We start from the raw sequence: 20,515 nt of genomic DNA on the forward strand, positions 1-20,515 counted from the left end.
TGCAAATGTCAAGGCACAGGTAAGGAGCACAGAATCCTCCAGTGAGGAGTGTGTGAAGTAACAGAGTCTGGTTGGTGTGTTTTCTGAGAACAATCCTCTGGCACATGAGTGAAACACTTGCGCAGGTTCACATCACAGCTGAGCAGAGCACGACATAGTTGAATAGCAGCTTACACTGTGCAGCACCGTGCTGTGCAAACTCACAGCAGGAAAGAATAGAATGAAAAATATGAGCCGTGAACTGAACATCAGCAGTCGCACAACACCAGACCTCATATCACAGACGCTGTATTTCATGTAAGAACCCTGCAATCTCATGCTTCAGTGTGTGCGTCAGTCTTTTGATATGTGCATAGAGACACACTCCATTCGTGTGTGTGAGTGACGGCACATGGATATGTCAGGATCCAGAGCTCATTAAGAGGCCGTCTAGGACTAAATGGTTCCTGTGCGTTTGTGTCAGTTTATGACGGTTACTTTGGGTGCGTGGGAAGGACGAGACTCAGACTGAGATTGAATGTGGATCTTTCTGTCAGCTGAAAACATCTCAGTCTCTAACAAATGTACTACAGTGTGTGTGTGTTGGTTTAGTTTAGTTTTATTTATTTGCACCATAAAAATCTAGGACAGTTACAAAAACAGAAACAAGAACAATAAGTGCGCCAGAGGTTAAAAACCCTATATGAGCTTATACAAAAATACCTCCCTGAAAAATACACAAAGATTCAAGAACAATTCAAGAAACTATTGGAAGTCCTGATATATCACATAGTATTTTAGTCTGGATTTGAAATTAATCAGAGATGACAATATTTTTGCTATATGAAGATGAGAGTTCCAAAGTGATGGTAAAGGGAGGATGAAGGTTATCAGTGTGTCTTGTATTGCAAGAATGTAATGGCAAACAAACACTGCATATCTCCAAAATCAGGCAGGTCTCCAGGATGCCAGGTAGCCTACTCATTTTAATGTAACAATTGCCGATGAGAACCGGTGTAAAAAAGGAAAAAAATTCAAATAAATCGATCACGGATTTCATGATCGATTACCATGGCAACGAACAAAGCTTCGATTTTTTTGGGTCAGCCCTACAAATTTCTGAGAGTTGGTGAGAAGAAGAAGCAGCAGACTGCCCTAAAGCCCTTAAAGCTGACAGAACCACAGAACTATGAGCCTCGAGTGAGGCCAGTCCCATCCAGCTACCCATTAACTCCAATACAATATAATGTATTTCATGATTGAAATTTTTTAATCTCATAATTTGACTTTTATCTCATAATTATGACTTACCTGGGGATATTTATTGTGCCTCTTTCTTTTAGCTCACAAGGGTTTCTTAAATATTTCTAGAAACACCAAAAACATATCAACATGTTCAGGACGGTCTCTGGTCACTAATGGTCTGCTTCCTGTCTGATAGGAGCAATTGTTTTGTCACAATAAACCTAAAAGTAAGACCAGCACCCAGGCAGAAAATCAAACTCTTTCTCACCATTATCGCCTGCCTCTACCTGGGATCTGCCTATCGTCGTGGTAACACCTCAAGTTACCACAGCAACCTCTGAGCCCGAGGCCAGAGCCACAGCTGAGACCAATTCATTAATCAGGGACTCCTCTGGTATCTCTGCACTTTATCAACTATTTACTACAGTATGCCCTGGTTGGTTTAACTCCACTAATTCAGCCCGAGACACGTCGCAGACCAACGTTCACTGTTGTTGAGGGTCGGGAACATGTGTCTTTACCTCGTGTAGTGCAACAAAGTTCAGCGATCTGGCGGCTGGTATGCCCCTTGACTTGTCTGATTTTTTTCTAAATTTTTCGCCCAGTGTGACATATCCTACAACATTCCTCTGTAGCCATGATTGACAGCCATTGTTCCGCCTCCCCGACGACCTTTGAACTTGCACATGGTCGTGATGACAACTAAGGCCGCCCCCAAATAGTCGACTAAGCATTAGTCAACAAAAGTCATTAGTTGACCAACATTTCATTGGTGACTTGGTCACAGGAAGAAAAGAAAACATTTGGAGCCGTGTCTTGTCAAAATTAAGTCAAAATCAATATGACTGTCTGTGCTGTATATGACAGGCTTATTTTTGTCAAAAGCAACTTTTTCCGATGTTGTTAAAAAAATTGATTAGTCGACTAATCATCATAAATGACGACTATTGGTCAACCAAGAAAATCTTTGGTCGGGGGCAGTCCTAACGATGACAGGTCGGGATTCTGGTCAGGATTCTGGTTGGGGTGAAACTTGTGTGTTGGTCACTCTCATGACAGAAGACACGGCAAGAATTCACAGCAATGTCTGATCTGACATTTAAAAAATCATCTAGCGTAACCCTGGCATAAGTAGGTGAAATCACCATGGCAAATCTTGAAGGCAGGCTGACACACAGGTGTTTTAAATCAGAACATCTAGGATGTTTGTGGTGTTTATCACCTACTTCACTGTCAAAGTCCAACACACACACACACACACACCGAGGAAATCTTCCTGCATTGTGACAAACTCCACACTCACATATTTTTCTGCTTCTCAGAATCTCAACAATCACTGTCTGAAAGCACTTCCTTGGAAAATCCCTGCAATGCGCAGGAAGTCAGAGGAGCCTGGCGAGCAGTCGTACACACCTCCACAACATAAAACACTTGAAACCTTATAAATGAAGGTTCTGTGGAAACAGATGACTCTGTAATTATGTTACACAACAGTACAGTTTGGCTGCCTCATCTGTTCGACACAATTACAATGTTTACAAGTCATCACATCAATCATCCATACTGTGGTTGTCAAAGCCCCTTTCCTGTTGTAAACAGGAGAAACTTATAAAAGTAGGGCAAACAAACTAGAGGGTGGTGTGGGCTCTTCCTCATGCTCTACACCTGCTGTCTCAACAAATCTCCTCGAGTGGCTGCTGAAGCTCAAACTGCTTCATACGACCCCAATCCTGCCCACCACGGAACAACCCACACGGAAAAAACCTATAGGTTTTAATATAGGTTTGAATATATGTGACATACATAAAATTGGCCGTTTTCATATACGCATATATGCAGCATATATGCACAGATAAACTGCATATAGGTTTCATATATATATATATATATATATATATTTATCCTCATGAGGATATATGCACATATACGAAACCTATATGCAGTTTATCTGTGCATATATGCTTCATATATGCACCATATATGCAGCATATATGCACCATATGCGTATATATGACAAAGGCCAATTTTATGTATGTAATATTCAAACCTATATTAAAACCTATAGTTTTTTTCCGTGTGGGAAACCCTGCTCTTAAAGAACATCATTACAAGAGGGAAGGCTGTTGCATGTTCACGCACACACATGCACACAGCAGACAATGGCTACTAGCACCAGGCACAAAATTGAAACCCTAAAAAAGAAAAGACAGGCATCAGTGGGAGAAATTAGTCTCACTACAAGATGCTGAAGCCTGCAAACATTCACTAAAAGCAGAGAGAGCCAAGTACAGCTTTTATGTACCTATGCACTTACACTGCATGTGATGAGCAATGATATAATGACCATGTATACAGTAGGGCTGAACAGTTTACTGCATTTGCAATAATATGATACAAAATCTTCTAACAGAAAAGGCTGTGATTACACTCCACGCTAGAGAGAATTAACGGAATGTTACGAGACAGAGTTGTTTTCAAGATAAATTCATGCAAAACCGCTGATGCATGTTCCCGTCGGGGGCAGTTTTTCAGCAAGCAGTCTCTGCATTTGCCTTGAAAACAACTCTGTCTCGTAACGTTCCGTTATTATCTCATAGCGCGGTGAATGTGCAGGTCACAACTTGTCCACAAGAGAGTTTTGGACTTGTTGGATTTAGGGAAACTAAGAAATTCCATGAGCCTCCATAGCGTAGCTCTAAGCAGCTCGCGGCTCTGCTCTGCCGTTCAAAAAACAGCTTGCAATATAGTTACAGGACGTTTTACCACAGATTATGAGCCATGTTTCCCTGTTTTTTGTTGTCTGGTGCTGCTGGCCATTGGTGGTGTCACTGATGACCATGTTACCATGGTAACATTGGTCTTAAACCCATAGCACAAGTATTGTAATCGGTATCAGTAAAATGGTGTCGGAACGTCTCTATGAAAAAGCAGCAGCTCTTGTGAGTTGTTCCCGGTCTGCAGTGGTCAGGATCTATCAAAAGTTGGTATCGGGAGAACTAGTGGACCAGACCAGCTACTATTGATCAGACTGCTGAACAAGTTCATGCTGGTTCTGATAGAAAACTGTCAGAACACACAGTGCAGAGCAGTTTGTTGTGTCTTTGGCAGCAAAAGGGACCAACACTATATTAGACAGGTGGTCATGATGTTATGTCTGATCGGTGTCTGCTTCTGGGTCCAAAGCAACATGTTACATCTAAACCATCATATGAACCCAAAGTTATGTAACCTAAGTCGTTCATTAGAGGAAGTACAGTGTTTCACTTATTAAGAAAATCTCTTGTTCCTGGAATCGGGACACTCTCCAAAGAGGATGATGTAGCCTATCTATCAAATCAGCTGATGTCAAGTCAAGTGCCAACAGTTAAAATACCATTCTGCACTCTTTCCAGCAGCAGTCTGTGAGGTCTTGAGGAACAACAAAGACAACTGAATGCACGTGCAGCAGTTGTGGTGCAACCACCAGGAACAGGCCTGCTCTGACAGGACGAGAGCCGGAGCCCCAGTCATAAAATAGGGCAGCAAAGTTTCTGCAGACGATCAGAGCCTCAGGGCTGACAAATTCTGTTAGCCTGCATTATGTGGCCTGGAGGATGAATTAAAGCATTGCTAATTCTCCACAAAATATGTGGATATGATACTACTCATAGGCATCAGCTGCGGAGAGAGGTATATCACAGCCCATGCGGTTGGAGGGATCTGATTTAAAATCCCTCCATCCTCAGCTGGAGGAGTTTGATTTCATCTCATCAGTGTTACAGTGACTCAAGCAAGAAATCACTTCTATGTGTGGAACATCAGCACCGCGAGGGACTCGAAATATAACAACTAATGCTCTTTCTCATGCTTTCTGTTTATTATTAGGTCGGGCTACAATTTGTGTATTTAATGAGACCATCACATTCCCTGCTGGAATATTTCCGCTGCCTTAATGTCCTAGTTTCTCCTCACAGATACATAAACTTCTATCTCATCTTACGTTGAAGTCTGGGATTACTCCAAGCTTCAGCTGCTGCTGCTGGGGTTATGGTTATCTGATGCCACAAGAAGAAGTTTTACAAACATGGTTTTAAGATACTATTTATAGAGGTGTGAAGTGGAGAAAGATGGACAGCAACCATGCACACCTACAACATGACTTTGATGATATGACGCTGCCTCTGTACTGCTGTCGTCCTCATGGTGGGGTCACAAGTTTTCAGTGTTCACATAATCCTGATGAGAGCAGAAGTCAAGGGACTCAAATTGAAGGAATTATCTTGGACTTGACTGTTGTGAGATATGACCGTGGTGGCTACTCTTCCCTCATCTAAATGTGATTTTTCTGTTTTTCTTTATCTTATTTTTGTCCGTCAGATTGTCTTATTTTTCTTTCCTTTTTTGGTCTTTTGTACTCTCTTAATGTATGAAAATTTCTATGGTTAATGTAAAAATATCTTAGATCTGCTCAAATTGTATTGTCCATACAACTAAAACAAAAAAGAATGTTAAAGGGATAGTTCAACATTTTGGCAAATTGGCCCATTGCCGTAATCCCTATAGTCTATAGGAGTAGGTTCGTTAAGTTTAATTGTCGGTGCAAGCTATTTTTAGAACGGCGGAGCAGAACCGCGAGCTGCTCAGAGCAATTTCTTGGTTTCCCTCATCAATCTCAACCCAACAACTCAACAAGTTGCAACCTGCACATTGACCACACTATGAGATAATGACGGAACGTTACAAGACAGAGTTGTTTTCGAGGTAAATTTGTGCAAAACCGCTAATGTGCGTTCCCATCGGGAGCAGTTTTTCGGCAAGCAGTCTCTGCATTTGCCTTGAAAACAACTCCATCTCGTAACGACTATAGGGATTATGGCAATGGGCCAATTTGCCAAAATGTGAACTATCCCTTAAAAAAAACGTATTAACTAGAATTACTGTCTTGGTTGTTTCATGTGTCTCAATATGTCGTATGCTGATGTATGGTATTTCTGGAATGTTTAAAAAATACACAAATAACAACGTATACCAAACCAAAGACCCCAAAACTGTGGATTTAGCTAACCTTTAGTTGTATCACATTTGAAGACATTCACTCGATGCATTACTGAGATATTGTGTTCACAAGGACAACTGTGTTTTCTGAGGTCACCACAACCTTGACCTTTGACCTTTGACTCCAAAAGTCACCCATGGGCCCTAGTGAATATTTGTGTCTAATCTGAAGAGCTCCTCTCAAGGGATTACTGATCATGTTCACAAGAAGTGGACAGTCAGACAACCCTGAACCAATATGTCTCTGGTTCCGACTGTAAAAAACTGCTCTAACAAATACAGTACATACTACTCTTACTGAAAATGACTACTTTGATGGATAAAAACACTCTGGACCAATCTCCACGCTGGAATTTCTCATCTAACACGATCAGGCAGCAAAAAGTGCATTCCCCTCCCTTAAAACCAACAAACAAAATGAAATGCAAGAGTTGTATATTCTCAGTGACTCCCACATCAGCAGGAAAACATATTTTATGAGGATTTGGCACAAACACTATTTGGCCTCCAATAGACAACAACCATCATTTATGTTACCACTAGAGGACTTTGTCTTTTAAGCATAAACAAAGGTCAATGACTTATACGCTTGCTTTTCCTGAGAGGATAGTGTCCAAATGTTGTAGCACTCCTTGTAAAGTTAGACGACTGATATACTGAGGGGGAGTGACCAATATAAAGTGTCTCAGTAAGGTGCAGAGCACTAAAAGACTAACATCTCCTAGTGGTTCAAAAAGGTCAATATCTGGTGAGTGTGAAGGTCAAAGCATATGAGTCACATAATTGTCATTCTCATCAAACCATTCAGTGAGCCCTCGCAACCTGTGGATGAGGACATGGTCTCCCTGTTCCTCCACTCAGATTTCAAGTCATACACTATTGAAAGTATATAGCAAATGCAGACACAGAGTAAAGGAAAACATATGTGCCAAAAATTGCTCAATTTAATCAAGCAGCAGATATAGAGAAACTTTTTGTTTCCTCCAGGCTTCATAAACCTGACCAGGCCTAACGCCATTTAGATTTCAAATAAATGGCCAGCTTATCCTCAATTAGCCCATTTGGGAATTTGGTGGTTAATATTCAAACTTACAAACTTTAACAAAGGGATTTTTTTCTTAGATCAAACAGATCATAATGATCTTGAGGTAAAACTAGTTCATTAACACCATAACACAGGATTCTAGCCAAAGGATTTGCATCCCCCTAGTTCTAAAAACCCAAACCAATAAACTAGACTACAGATTCAAACAGATTTTGGGGGTGAGGTCAGTCTCTGAACATGATATGACCACTGCAATACTACAGTATATGTACTGGTCTTCGTCACACTTTACTGTGTCACTCCAAACTGCATTCAGGTGCATTCTCTAAAATGGATTAACTGACTCCGCTTCACTGTCACAAAGACTGATAGAGGAAATCATAATTGTCCACCCCTGACAGACAACTGTCACAACTCTCAGCTTATAGTTTCTGACTGAACTTAACTCCACTCTGATTGCACAACTTGCACGTTATTGCTTGAGCATTGACACTATCCATATGATTCTCTGAGCTGACGGATGAGTACTCTTTGTTGGCAGAACTCCAAACACTGTCTGGCAAACACCAGGCACTGCTCATCACACGGGTAACACCATCCCTACCGTGAAGATGGTGGGACTTGGAGACGGTTCAGAAGGAAGGAAGGAAGGAAGGAAGGAAGGAAGGAAGGAAGGAAGGAAGGAAGGAAGGAAGGAAGGAAGGAAGGAAGGAAGGAAGGAAGGAAGGAAGGAAGGAAGAAAGGAAGGAAGGAAGGAAGGAAAGAAGGGTCAATGCAGTCAAATAAAGAGAAGTCCTTGATGAAAACCTGCTCCAGAGTGCACATGACCTGAGACCGGGGCAATATATGGGACCAAGGTGGTTTAGCCAAAGCCTGTGACTGTCCTTAGGTAACTCAGAAAAACCTCAGACCTAAACCCCAGGGAGTATTTGTGGAGAAGCCTGAAGATGGCATTTTCTTTATCCAATCTGACAGGGCTGTGAGGAAGAATGGGATAAATTGCCCTAATGCAGGTGTGCAAATCTTGTAGAGACTTGCCCAAGAAGTCTCAACGCTGCTGCCAAAGGGGGTTCTACAAAGTGTTGAATTAAAACGGCTCTGAATATTTTTGTAAATGGCAGATTTGACTTTTTGAGTAAGTAGACTTATTATTGGGTTATTGTGTCAAAATCTAAATGTGAAAATAAGCTCTGAACACTTTCTGAAGCCACTTGTATGCAAATATGTCCAGATCAGTGACAGCACAGGCCAATTATTCCCATCAGTTCCAACTAATCTTGGAAGTGTACTGAGGTTTTTCTTTTTTTTTTAAGTAGAAGGGCACCAGTAATTATGGCCACATCTGTGTCTTACTTTGCTCAGCTGCATGAACAGATGCACTGGTCCTGCTGGAGGCAGTAATACAATGCAATCTGTCCACTGCTGCTATTGCTTCTCTGATACAAATATGAGAACACTTCATCCACACCAGGACCAGGTATCAGCAGGCTTTGCTTGGCTTGAGCCTCAGCCAAACACATGCTGTTGATTTAACAGCTCCAATAAAACTGACTACCAGTGCCACTGTGCAATCATGACAAATGAACAGTGTGTGTGTTTGTGTGTGTGCCAGGGCAGTACAGCTGCGCCAGGCAGTTTGAAATTCATAATCGGACATTAATTCAAATTTGCGTGAAAAATAAAATATTGGCACAGTAATGATCCATCTGAACTCAAGATTTCAAGAATATAAGTGAATGAGGCCACGTTCATTTGTTTGCTTTCAGACTGACCTACTGCATGTACTTTTAACTCCATCACTGAACTAGGCTGATTAACACAAATGGAGGAGGACGTCAGTCTGCAAAACAGGCCAAGTCCAATACTTAAAGGGGACATATTGTGGAAATATCACTTTTTGAAGTCCCACACTCACTATTTCAGAGATCTTGTCAAGCAAGAAACAGAAGTTTTTGGAACTTCCTGATTGATTGATTGATTGATTGATTGATTGATTGATTGATTGATTGATTGATTGATTGATTGATTGATTGATTGATTGATTGATTGATTGATTGATTGATTGAGCTTTAATGTCCCCCAATGGGCAATTCGGTACACAGCAGCGGCTGGCACAATCAACACACAAGATAGAACACAGAGTCATAATAAATAGATAGGAAAACATCAGGAATACATCCCTCCTTAAATCTCACACTAGTTTGAAATAAAGCATTACTAATAACATCCTTCCGTATATTTTCGTGGGCAAATATCACTAAGATGAAGTGGTTCTGTTAATACATGTCGCTGCCATGAGGGTAACACAACTCGGATGTATGGCAGGTTTTTCTATTAGTATCTTCTTTTTCATTTTTATGTTAATTTCTACAAGATTAATAAACTGTTGTCTGGCCCCATGAAAGATGTATCATGTAGATGTATATTTGTGTGCCATGTACTAAACCTTGCAAACCCCAAAAATTCAGATATTAGACCTACAGCTAAATGTGGGGCTGTCAGACCGATATCTTAAGGTTTAAAAAAGAAAATCAGATTATCAAAATACTGTGACGGGGACTGTTTTGGCCCCGGGTCACCAGTCGCCAATCACTGCTCCTTAAAACAATAACAAATGTGAGGGCCGGCCCTGCTAGCTTGACAGAGGCAACAGAGGCACCAGAAACAAGAGAAGCAACGCCAACTGTACAATCTCATCTGACTGCCAACACATTTATCCTCAGCACTGCCAGGGGCTCAGAATCAAGGCCATCACCGCTAAGATAGTCAGATTCATAGTGCAGAATATATGTATCGTGTTTGAATTAGTTCAAATGAATTTCGTGCCACTTCGGATTCCTCCGAACTTGATTTTTTGAAAAAGTGACAGCCCTGGAGTGCGCTGAGCCCGTCTGGCTGACTGACATGCAGGGGAAAGGACGGCGGCTGTGACTGGATAGAGTTTCATTTAACCTGGACCATATGGAGATAAGTTTCACGCAAGCGAGCCATAATACGTTTGTGGCGAGGTGTGTTTGTGTATGGGAGAGACCGTCTTTTCCCACTTAAGGAGTCGCCCGGGCTGACCTAGTTAGCTTTCAATGGCTGAACATCACATTTAAAAATGTTTTCTTTTCAACATAATAACATCCAGCAGCTGTCTGCAGAGGAGGAATGAGAATCAACAAAATGGCAATAAAAAGGTCAAAAGTCTATGGTGGCTGGCAGCCAGTAACAACTTTACTCTGAGTTTAAAGGCATCTGGGCTGCTCACTGTGCACTGCCCTGACACACCAATGTGTGTGTGTGTGTGTGTGTGTGTGTGTGTGAAGTCTGGACAAATACAGACAGCCTGATCACACTGCTAGTCAGACTTGGAGATCAAACACACAGTAAGCATGTGCACGTGGCAGAGAGGCTACCAGCTTTTTTTTCTGAGCTTGGAAACTGTGGCAAACCAGTATCTGACACACACTGTGTGTGGCTGATGACATTTCTTGGAGCCCGTTATGGAGCCTTCATGTTTCAGAGACTGAATCCCAGGACAGACTTCAAGTGTCCCCAGTGAACTCTGAAGACATCTGTCCATCCAGGAGCTTATACACTGCTGGAGCCAATCCCAGCGGACGCAGGGTGAGGGCAGGACAGGTCGCCTGTCTATCAGAGCCGACATATAAGAGACAAACACACTCACATTCACACCTACAGGCAATTTAGAATTGCCAATTAACCCGTAGTGTGCATGTGTTTGGACTGAGGGAGGAACCCACACAGCAACAGAGAGAACAATCACAATCCACAAAGAAAGGCCACTGCATTTAGGTTAACAGTGCTAACCGCTCCACCACCACAAATTCTAAGTCAAATCTCTCATGCTAGTCACTGCATTGTTACATATATATATGTTGTAATGCTTTTTAGATGCAACCTGGGTCACAGTTTTCATCAAATATAATTTATTATTATTATATGTTATATTCAGCCTTTAAAATGAGATATGTATCATTTACCATTGAGATGACGTTCTAGAACCTGTTGACTCATCTCTACCGTGCCTGATCATCTGACTTGTGTCCCAAAACGCCGACGCTGATATTTAATATCAAACGCAAAACAACTGCTTTTTATTACGACCTCTTAAGTTTGATTTACAGTGACCCAGAAACACAGTGAGGACGTTTAACCAGTGTAAAAAAATTAACTTGTCAGTGCTCTCTGGTGGACAAATTATGTAACTAAAGACACTTTTTTTTCCTCTAAATGATCTCTAACATACATTTGCCATTCGTCTCCCGGCCGGCAGCTCATGTTTTTGTCACAGCCGACATATTCGCTGCCAACACATCAATAACGTCAGCTGTCATGCGTCATTCATGCTTTACCGCCGCATATAGTGGGATTATTATTGAAAAATACTACAACAATAAGACGCACGTTTATCTGAATGAATCCCACAATGCAAACCATAAAAGACACTGTGACGTTAATCGCAGCTGAAAAATAGTCAAGAAAACAAACTGTTGACAGTGGTGTGATGACTCATGGGACTCTGAGTTGTAGAAAACACAGAGCAGCTTTTTCACTGAGCTCTCACATTTTAAAACTGGCATCAGTCCTGGTTGACGTTGTGTCTTGCCTCATTTCCCAATAGGTGCAAACAGAGCATTAGCTACACAATAGTGCACTATACACACACTGTAAGTATGTGATTCACTGATTTATTATACAGCTTCAGAATGGGACACCAGCTAATTTGACTGAGGACACTCTCTGTCCCCCTGGACTGTCAGAGGCTGCAGGTTCAGCTGCCAGTGGGCTTTTTTTTCCCATATAAAGCCACCATGTGACTCATGCTGTCTGTACACAGCAGAACAATAATCTTGTCATTCGTTGTAGGTTAGCCCAATGCTTAAACTGTCACTGAGGATATATAGGGGGAAATAAAGGAGCAGAGTCTGCTTTAAGAGCTGGCCTCGGGTCTGTTTCTGCAGAAGAGAGTCCAGACCAGGACTGAGGCTGGACCCCTACCTCCACTCACTTTACATAAGAGCATTATCAAATGCCTTTAGCTAATAGAACCTGTCGCGATGGGACAAATTCAGGTTTCCTTTATTTACTTTCTGTGATCTTCAAAAGCTCCAAACAAGACCCTGATCATACGCTGAGCACCACAGCGTGAGAATCTGAACTCAGTCACATTACAAGCTTTTTTCCCTGAGCATTGAAACAATGATTAGACTGTGACCTCTTCTTAAAGCAACTGGTAGATTGTTGAAATGTTTAAATACTCCATGTGCATCACTGACCACAGTTATTTCTCTTTGGAAGCATACAATAAAGTTGTGTGAGTTTGGCTGGATAGTGTGACTGAAGAGTTTAAGTGCACTGACTGATAAGACAGGTACTTGAGCAGGGACTGTGTGTGTGTATGTGTGTGTGCAGACCAGGCTGCTGTAATCCAACCTGCCTTTTCAGTGCATGAAATGGAATATGGTCCCAAGCTCAGCTGCTTGAATACAATGACATGAAACCTATCAACAGTCCAAGAAATGAAGATGGATTTACCAGACCGCCACAGGTGCTCACTGATGCCAGAGAGTCCGTGTGGTTGATGATGGAGCCAGAGTAGAAGCAGAGCTGCTCCGTGGACAAGCGCCTGACCGCCGCGCTCTGCTCCCCACGCCTGTCCTCCACCGAGAAGCCCTCGGACAGAAACCTGCTGTCCCACGTCAGGTTCAAATACAGGTCCTGTCCAAAAGCTGGCAGCGTTAGAATTATGTTATCCGGGTCAGAGTGTCCTCCACCTCCTCCTCCTCCTCCGGCTCCCCCGGCGATGTCCAGGGAGCGCTGACCGCGGCGCCGGAGAGCGCGGACGGTGTGGTCCGCGGACAGGTGCGCCTCCTGCCCGGACAGCAGCCTGGGAACCACTTCATCCGTCTCCAGCTCAGACTGGGCTGTGGAGGGAAAAAAGACAAGTTCCCCTCCATCAAACACCGGCCACGATGGGGAAATATATAAATAACAGCCCTGCTTGACCTGCTGCTGCCTTCTGCAACCCGGCGGAACCGCACCGTCTGCCCGCTGCTGCTGCTGCTGCTGCTGCTGCAGCCACGTTCAACTTCACAGCTCAGTTCAACTAGTGCTTTGCAAAAACTTTGCAGCCTGTGACTATTAGAAACAGTGTGCGAGTCATTACTGCACTGATCACTCTTTATGATCGCTGTCTGTCGGAGGGGATCTATCTAGGAAGCAAACGGGGGAGGGAAACAACGTCTACTTCCTAGAGCTCACACTTTGGTTAACACACTGAGCTTTGCCTCACTGGAGGAAACCGCTCGCTACAGTTGACCTGGCCTATATCTAAGAGAAACAGACACAACACACAGAGCCCCGTGCCTAGAGCGCTTCAAGTCAGTACTTACCAGTCAACCCGATGCAAAGGAGAGACACGAGCATATGGATGACATGGCCGGTATGCATGGTACAGCGACGCGGGGCAGAAGAGATGATGAAGAGGTGTGCGGCTTTTTTAGGTGCGGGGGGACAGGAGCGTTTAGCACAGAACGGGGCTGCGCAATTTTTCCTAAAGTTGCAGTAATTAAAGCTGGAGCGACTTGGTAGCTGGAGGACACGCCTCGTACAGCCGCGCTCCGCCCCCAGCGGCGGCGGATTGGCGGGGTTCAATCCTGACCGACATATCCCCGTGCGCTCATTGGTCAGCGGAGACGTCCGTCAGTGTCGGGGGTTGAAACCCTACACGTGGTTTCGAGTGGAGGAAAAAAAAAACTGCAGAGAACTGGCTTTTAAGTAGTGTGTGTGTGTGTGTGTGTGTGTGTGTGTGTGTGTGTGTGTGTGTGTGTGTGTGTGTGTGTGTGTGTGTGTGTGTGTGTGTGTGTGTTAATTTGAAAAAGTTGTGTAGATTTTGGGCTAGTGATGAGGTCAAAGTTTAAGTACACTGCAAAAACTCAAATATCTTACCAAGAATATTTGTCTTATTTCTAGTCAAAATGTCATTTCTACTCAAAACAAATCTTATACTTACAATAAGACTCATCACATTAAAAAGTAGCTTGTTTTTAGACACTTTTTACTTCTTTCAAGCATATTTTCACTTGAAATAGGTAGAAAAATCTGTTAACGTGGAGCAAGTTTTTCTTCCTTATTACAAGCACAAAAAACTTGCTTTCACTGGCAGATTTTTCTACTTATTTCAAGTGAAATTTTGTTTAAAATTTAAATTTAAAAAGTGAAAATGATCTAAGAAACAAGAGGTGATGAGTCTTATTTTAAAGCAGAAGTAAGTGGTCAGGTCGTTTTCGGTAATGCTGCGTTCCAGGCAGGCTTTTGAAATCGTAAATTACAGCTTCAAGTCACAACTTACGACTTTGTAGCGTTTCAGGCAACCCACTCGTGTTTTTCCGACCTGTTTTACCGGTGAAAGTCACTATAACGGCCACTCGTAACTTCCGAACTGTGAACTCGTACCAGATCGAACTGGTACCACTTCACGGTCGGAAAAATACGAGTTTCCTTGAACGCACCATAACAGTCCTCGTCCCTACGTCACCACATTCACAGCGTTCCTTGGCTGCACACACAGCCCTGCATGCCGTTCTCTCTCCTCATTGGATAAAAACTGTAGGATACGATAAATGTTTTCTCCTCGGCTCAGAGCAGAGCAGAGGGACTGAGAGACCCGTGTTTCAGACCAAACACTCTATGTAAGTGATTGCTGTCGGAAGATATAACTATTTAAGACTTATATTAACACAAATATATCACTTACTTCTGCTTTAAGTGGAAAGAGATTAGTTTTGACTAGAAATGAGACAAAAATTCTTGGAAAGATTTTGAGTTTTTGCAGTGTAAAGTTTGAGTTAGGCCAGAAATTTCTCCAAATATTACTTTAACAGTGCATGTGTGTGCTGTTGTGTGCATTTATAGTGAGGAGGAAAAAAGTCTTTTCCCTGCAGAGTGAGGACATTGTGAGAAAGTGAGGACATTTCTGATTGACATAGAGACTGTGGCTCGGGGGCACCTCAGTGGCTCACCTGGCAGAGTGCATACCACATGGGCTTAGTCCTGACCGCAGCGGTCAGGGGTTTGAATCTGACCTGTGGCCCTTTGCTGCCCTGTCACCCCTCCCCTCTCCTTACTTACTTACTTTCATGTCTCACTCTTGTCCCATCAAAATAAAGGCATGAATGCCCTAAAAAATGACTCAGTGAGGACCGGTTTCATCCACTTGACTACATTTTCATTATAATAAAGGAGGAACTTAGAGACTGTCTGGAGGACACAGACTGGCAGATCTTCTTTGACTTTTGTGATAACCCACATGAATTGACAGACACTATCACATCCTATGTAATGTTCTGTGAAAGTAACATAATCCGTACAAAAACAGTTAGAATATCCGAATAATAAGTTATGGGTAGTATTACTCCTGTTTTTTCCTTTGCTGAGGGTTTCCCTGCACAGTAGGTTCTCTGAATAAGGCAGGTCTTAGACCTTTATTGTAAACTTGATTCGTAATGTGGTGTGCTTTTATGAAATTATGTACTTGAATGGGTGATGTGTGAAATACAGTTATTGCTGTAGGCTATTTTATATTTTTCTATCCTTGAAATGTTATTCTGTTGTTGTGAGACATGTCTATGGTGAAACCAAAGAGGAATTTCCACTCAGTGGATAATAAAGTTTTATCGTAATAATGTGCGATCTAACCCAAAACCTACATCCAGAGTAGACTAACACACCTGAAATGCATAAATACTTGAGCAATCACGTACACTGAGCATGTGTGTGAGCCGGTGTAAACAGGAAGCAGGTCCTCTCACAGCAGCTGATTAGCTGGACCGGGATCAGCAAAGAAATGCAGAGTTAGAATACAGAATCTGCAGCAGAGCAGCTGCAGCAAAGACGACAAAGACAGTATGGCTAATGCTTTGATTTTATTATCATGTTGTTTTCACCACAGGTGGCTGTGTTGATCAGAGCCAATCAGAGAGAGACTGTGGGTGTCACACCCTCAAAGTCTCATACTAACTGGGTCACCCAGAGCAGTGTGGATGGAGGGGGGACAAGTTATACAATGGAAACGTGGTCATGTGGATGTGGTCTTGGTGTCAGGGTTGAGGACAGGGTTAGGCGTTGGGCTGTGATGGTTGAGGTTAGGATAAGGTGCAGGGGAATGTATCAGGTCAGTGGGTCTTCTTCTTCTTCTTCTGTTAATGTGAACAGTTAACCAAGTGGAAGATGAAATGATCTCCAAAAGGCATAAAGTTACAGATGACACATTCCCTTTACATTTTAAACGTTTTTTTTTTCTTTCATCTTTTATTTAAAATGACCAATAATCACAAGAGCCACCCTGCATAGTTAGGACCTACCAGTTAGTACCTATCCTCTTCATCCTGTGTCCAGAACCCCAGTTTATGTGTAATATGATAAAAGTGCAGTGAAAGTGATGGAGCAGCACACCTCTACAGTATGGGCTCTTTAATTTTGTGTTGCATGGTTTCACGTGTTTCTGAATAAACTCAATAATGTCTCATTGGAAACAAATATTAAATGTCAATATATTAAGTCACATTACTGACATGAAAATACTGATTTAAGTTTAGAAAGAATTAAGAACATGGTTCAGTGTCAGATCCTCCCTCCTCTCCTCTTTCTGTCCTCCTCCTGTACTGATGGGAGCCTGCCTGCTGCCACTGCTGCTTGAGGGAGAAGGGGCTGATGAGTTGTCAAATATTAGATTACCAGCAAAGCTAGAGAGATAGGGCAAAAATTGTTGTTGTTCTTTTTTTTTTTGTTCTCAGAACAAATCTGTAGTTCAATCAGACAACTCTGGAATGAGAAGAAATCATTTATTGAGCGTAAGCATAGCAAGCTGAAGCACAGCATGGATAGCATATTCTTGAGCAGCAGGTTTGGCGTCAGGCTCTGTCTCATATTCCTTCCCTGAATGATCTGCTTTGCCAGAAATTACAGGGAATGAAGCAGACCCCCCACAGGGAATCAAGAGACAGAGCCCACAGGTGGATGCTCGGGAGGTGGTGGGTTTGCAAAACCTCATGGGCAGCAAGGCAGCAGCAGCAGCAGCAGTAGCGAAGGCAGAGCAGCAGCAGCAGTATAGCCAGGGATGAGCAGGTAAGCTGGGAATTTAAATAACCCGCCCTATTGGGCGAGGAGAGCATGTGACTGATCAGCTGATCAGGAGTTGAGTTGACTGCCTGAACTAGCTTTGCAGGCTTTGCATCATAAATCTTCATGTAATGATGAAAATGGCAATAACAGTTTTACATTATCAGGCCAACCCTATGTGCTGCACATACAGCATAGACTGTGTAAAAAAGGCTGCACCTATGTCTAATTCTGTGTTCAAGACAAATTCAGAAGTCGGAATCTCCTGGTTGAAAACTCTGATTTCCAACTTAAAAGCGTTCGAGACGCACCAGGCCAGAGAGCACAAAAACAATTTAAAAAAGAAGCATTTTAAAATAATGAAACAGGTCATTTAAAATCGAAGAAAAATAACAACATGAATTTAGTAGGTCATCTGTGACTGTAAGTAAATATTCTGTATTTCATAAAGTTTTAATGTATTTGGCATTCAAAATGCATCTTAAAGCAGAAGTAAGTGGTCCGGTCGTTTCCGCTAATGCTGCGTTCCAGGCAGGCTTTTGAAATCGTAAATTACAGCTTCAAGTCACAACTTACGACTTTGTAGCGTTCCAGGCAACCCACTCGTGTTTTTCCGACCTGTTTTACCTGTGAAAGTCACTATAACGGCCACTCGTAACTTCCGACCGGTGAACTCGTACCAGATCGAACTGGTACGACTTCACGGTCGGAAAAATACGAGTTTCCTTGAACGCACCATAACAGTCCTCGTCCCTACGTCACCACATTCACGGCGTCCCTTGGCTGCACACACAGCCCTGCATGCCGTTCTCTCTCCTCATTGGATAAAAACTGTAGGATACGATAAATGTTTTCTCCTCGGCTCAGAGCAGAGCAGAGTGACTGACAGACCCGTGTTTCAGACCAAACACTCTATGTAAGTGATTGCTGTCGGAAGATATAACTATTTAAGACTTATATTAACACAAATATATCACTTACTTCTGCTTTAATAGATGTTTTACCAGTGACGTCAGACAACTGATTCTCGGAGAAAAGTCAGGGTACATTTTTTTCTCGTACTTTCCAGAGTGAGAACTCCAACATGAGGTGGAGTTCAATTGCACTTTTGCAAGTAGGTCGGAAAAACCAGAGTTCTGAGTTGTCTTGAACGCAGCATTAATGTCTGAGTAGTTAGTCTGTGTTGTCCCTTCCCCTCTTTGAGTCACACCTTAACTAGTCCCAAAACATAAAAAACTAAAACATTTTTCATTGTCTCTAGCTTCAGTGTAAGTAATGGTTTGTGTTATAAGTAGGTCTTAACTGGAGCATGAAGACAACATGTTCCAATTTTAGGGAAAATTACACATTACAAGCACAAAACAATTTCACTCCCAGCTCACACCTTACAATGATGCATGTTACTATTTTTTTTTCTTTTTTAATTATTTTTAATCTACAGTCCAATCAAACAGGAAGCTTTCTAATGGTAGCAGTTTATCTTCACTAAGAAAGTAAATACCACCAGTTTCAGGAGTACCAGCTGGGCCAGTGAGACTCTACAAGGTCCAAACCAGGTGTTAGGGAACCAGGGCAGCCTGAGGAGAAGTGGGCTATGTTACAATTCTGGAGGAACTGGACCCAAAGTGAAGTGATTTATTAAGTTATGGGGCACACAAAAGAACACACTGGCAGGAACACAAAGGCAACACTGAGCAAGAAGGCAGACGAACCAACAATAGACAATGGGAAAAGACTGAGATAAAATACACGAGGGAGAAATGAGACACAGGTGTGACGATCAAACACAGGTGAGACACATGAGGTAATCACGAGAAGACAAGAAAGGGGGAACGTCAAAATAAAACAGGACATACCAGGCATTCATTGGACAAGATGATAAAGAACTGATGGAGAGTGCTGCTTCAGTCCATCAGTGAAAGCAAAACGATATGGATACTCCAGACCCAACATCTAGAATAACAAGAATGCTTGGAAAGTTAATTAACTTAAACACACCTGACGAAATCTGCCTTATTTTTGCCTCATTTCAGATTTGAAACTTTGTTTTACCTTAATTTGGGTACATATGAGTGAATTAATGACTGGAAAAATGAAACTCCACTAACATACTGTACTATACTGTCTGGTGCCATGTCAGGTCTGTTATCCTCTGGCAGTGACTGACCGCTTGAAAGATTTCTGTGTGTACACCAGAATTGGCCTAGAGAGCATTTGCTGTATATACGTAAGCCTGTTTCAGAATGTATAATGGAGTATAGAAGAAAACAAGCATGTGAAGAATAGGCTGGATTTATTTTAGTCACTGGTAGTTTCAGTTCAAATTTCAAGAGGTGCCTATCTGAATACAAGCTACTATTATGTTTTTTTTGTGCCAATTATTTATACAAAAAATAATAATGATTTTATACAGATAACTGTCATTTCTATCAGACCCAAAGCCCTGGGAACTTTTAAACAAATGTTTTTGAGCAAAACTTTTATTTTTTTTTTTGTGAGAACCAACTTGTTCTCACAGATCAATATTATTGTGTTTTTTTTCCATGCATATCATGCTGTGGGAAAACCGAAGTAAAAGCTACCATCTCTGGAGCTAGTTTTATTTATTTATTAAGGATCAGATGCATTAGATTCCATGGAAAATGTAACGTCAAGAAAAAGAAGTCTTCATCTTGTGGCCCCTGCCCATGCACTAATGCAATACATACATATGACAAGTACGTATAAATACAGTATGTGTTTAGTGTGAGCTTTTATTGTAGGTATGTATATGTTATAAATACACATTCATCCCAAAGACTGTCACTATGTGTGAATATGATATACAGTGAATTCCAAAGGTCTACAAACAAGACGAAATTCCCAAATTAAAAAAAATAAATGTATATATGAAAAACATGCAACCAACACAATTACCTCTGATGAGTGTAAGAGTGTGTATTATAGAATAATTCTATGTGTAAGAAAGAGTTGTGTATTTGAGAACATGCTCTACAATATAAGTGCATTCCACTCAACTCTGATCTCTGATCATAAGAGACCTAAAGCCCCACACCAGCTGAGGCCTGGCCTCAGACAGCAGCT

General features: G+C 42.0%; 1 protein-coding gene across 3 annotated transcripts in view; it reads right to left on the minus strand.

Moving 5' to 3' along the window:
- Window positions 1-14,048, minus strand: part of adamts17 (ADAM metallopeptidase with thrombospondin type 1 motif, 17) — a 135,789-nt gene extending 121,741 nt beyond the window's left edge. The window contains exons 1-2 of one of the 3 annotated variants that reach the window (XM_085772580.1): window positions 13,705-14,048; window positions 12,848-13,236 (exon numbers count right to left, since the gene is read on the minus strand). In XM_085772580.1, the coding sequence (XP_085628706.1) occupies window positions 12,848-13,236; window positions 13,705-13,762 (447 nt within the window). In that variant the 5' untranslated portion in view covers window positions 13,763-14,048. The remainder of the gene's footprint in view (window positions 1-12,847; window positions 13,237-13,704) is intronic. The other 2 variants (XM_085772572.1, XM_085772586.1) reach the window with 2 other exon arrangements.
- Window positions 14,049-20,515: the final 6,467 nt, after the last annotated feature.

Source organism: Trachurus japonicus, chromosome 3 (genome assembly GCF_045865225.1).
Source record: "Trachurus japonicus isolate A0001 chromosome 3, Traja_1.0".
Classification (NCBI taxonomy): Eukaryota; Metazoa; Chordata; class Actinopteri; order Carangiformes; family Carangidae; genus Trachurus; species Trachurus japonicus.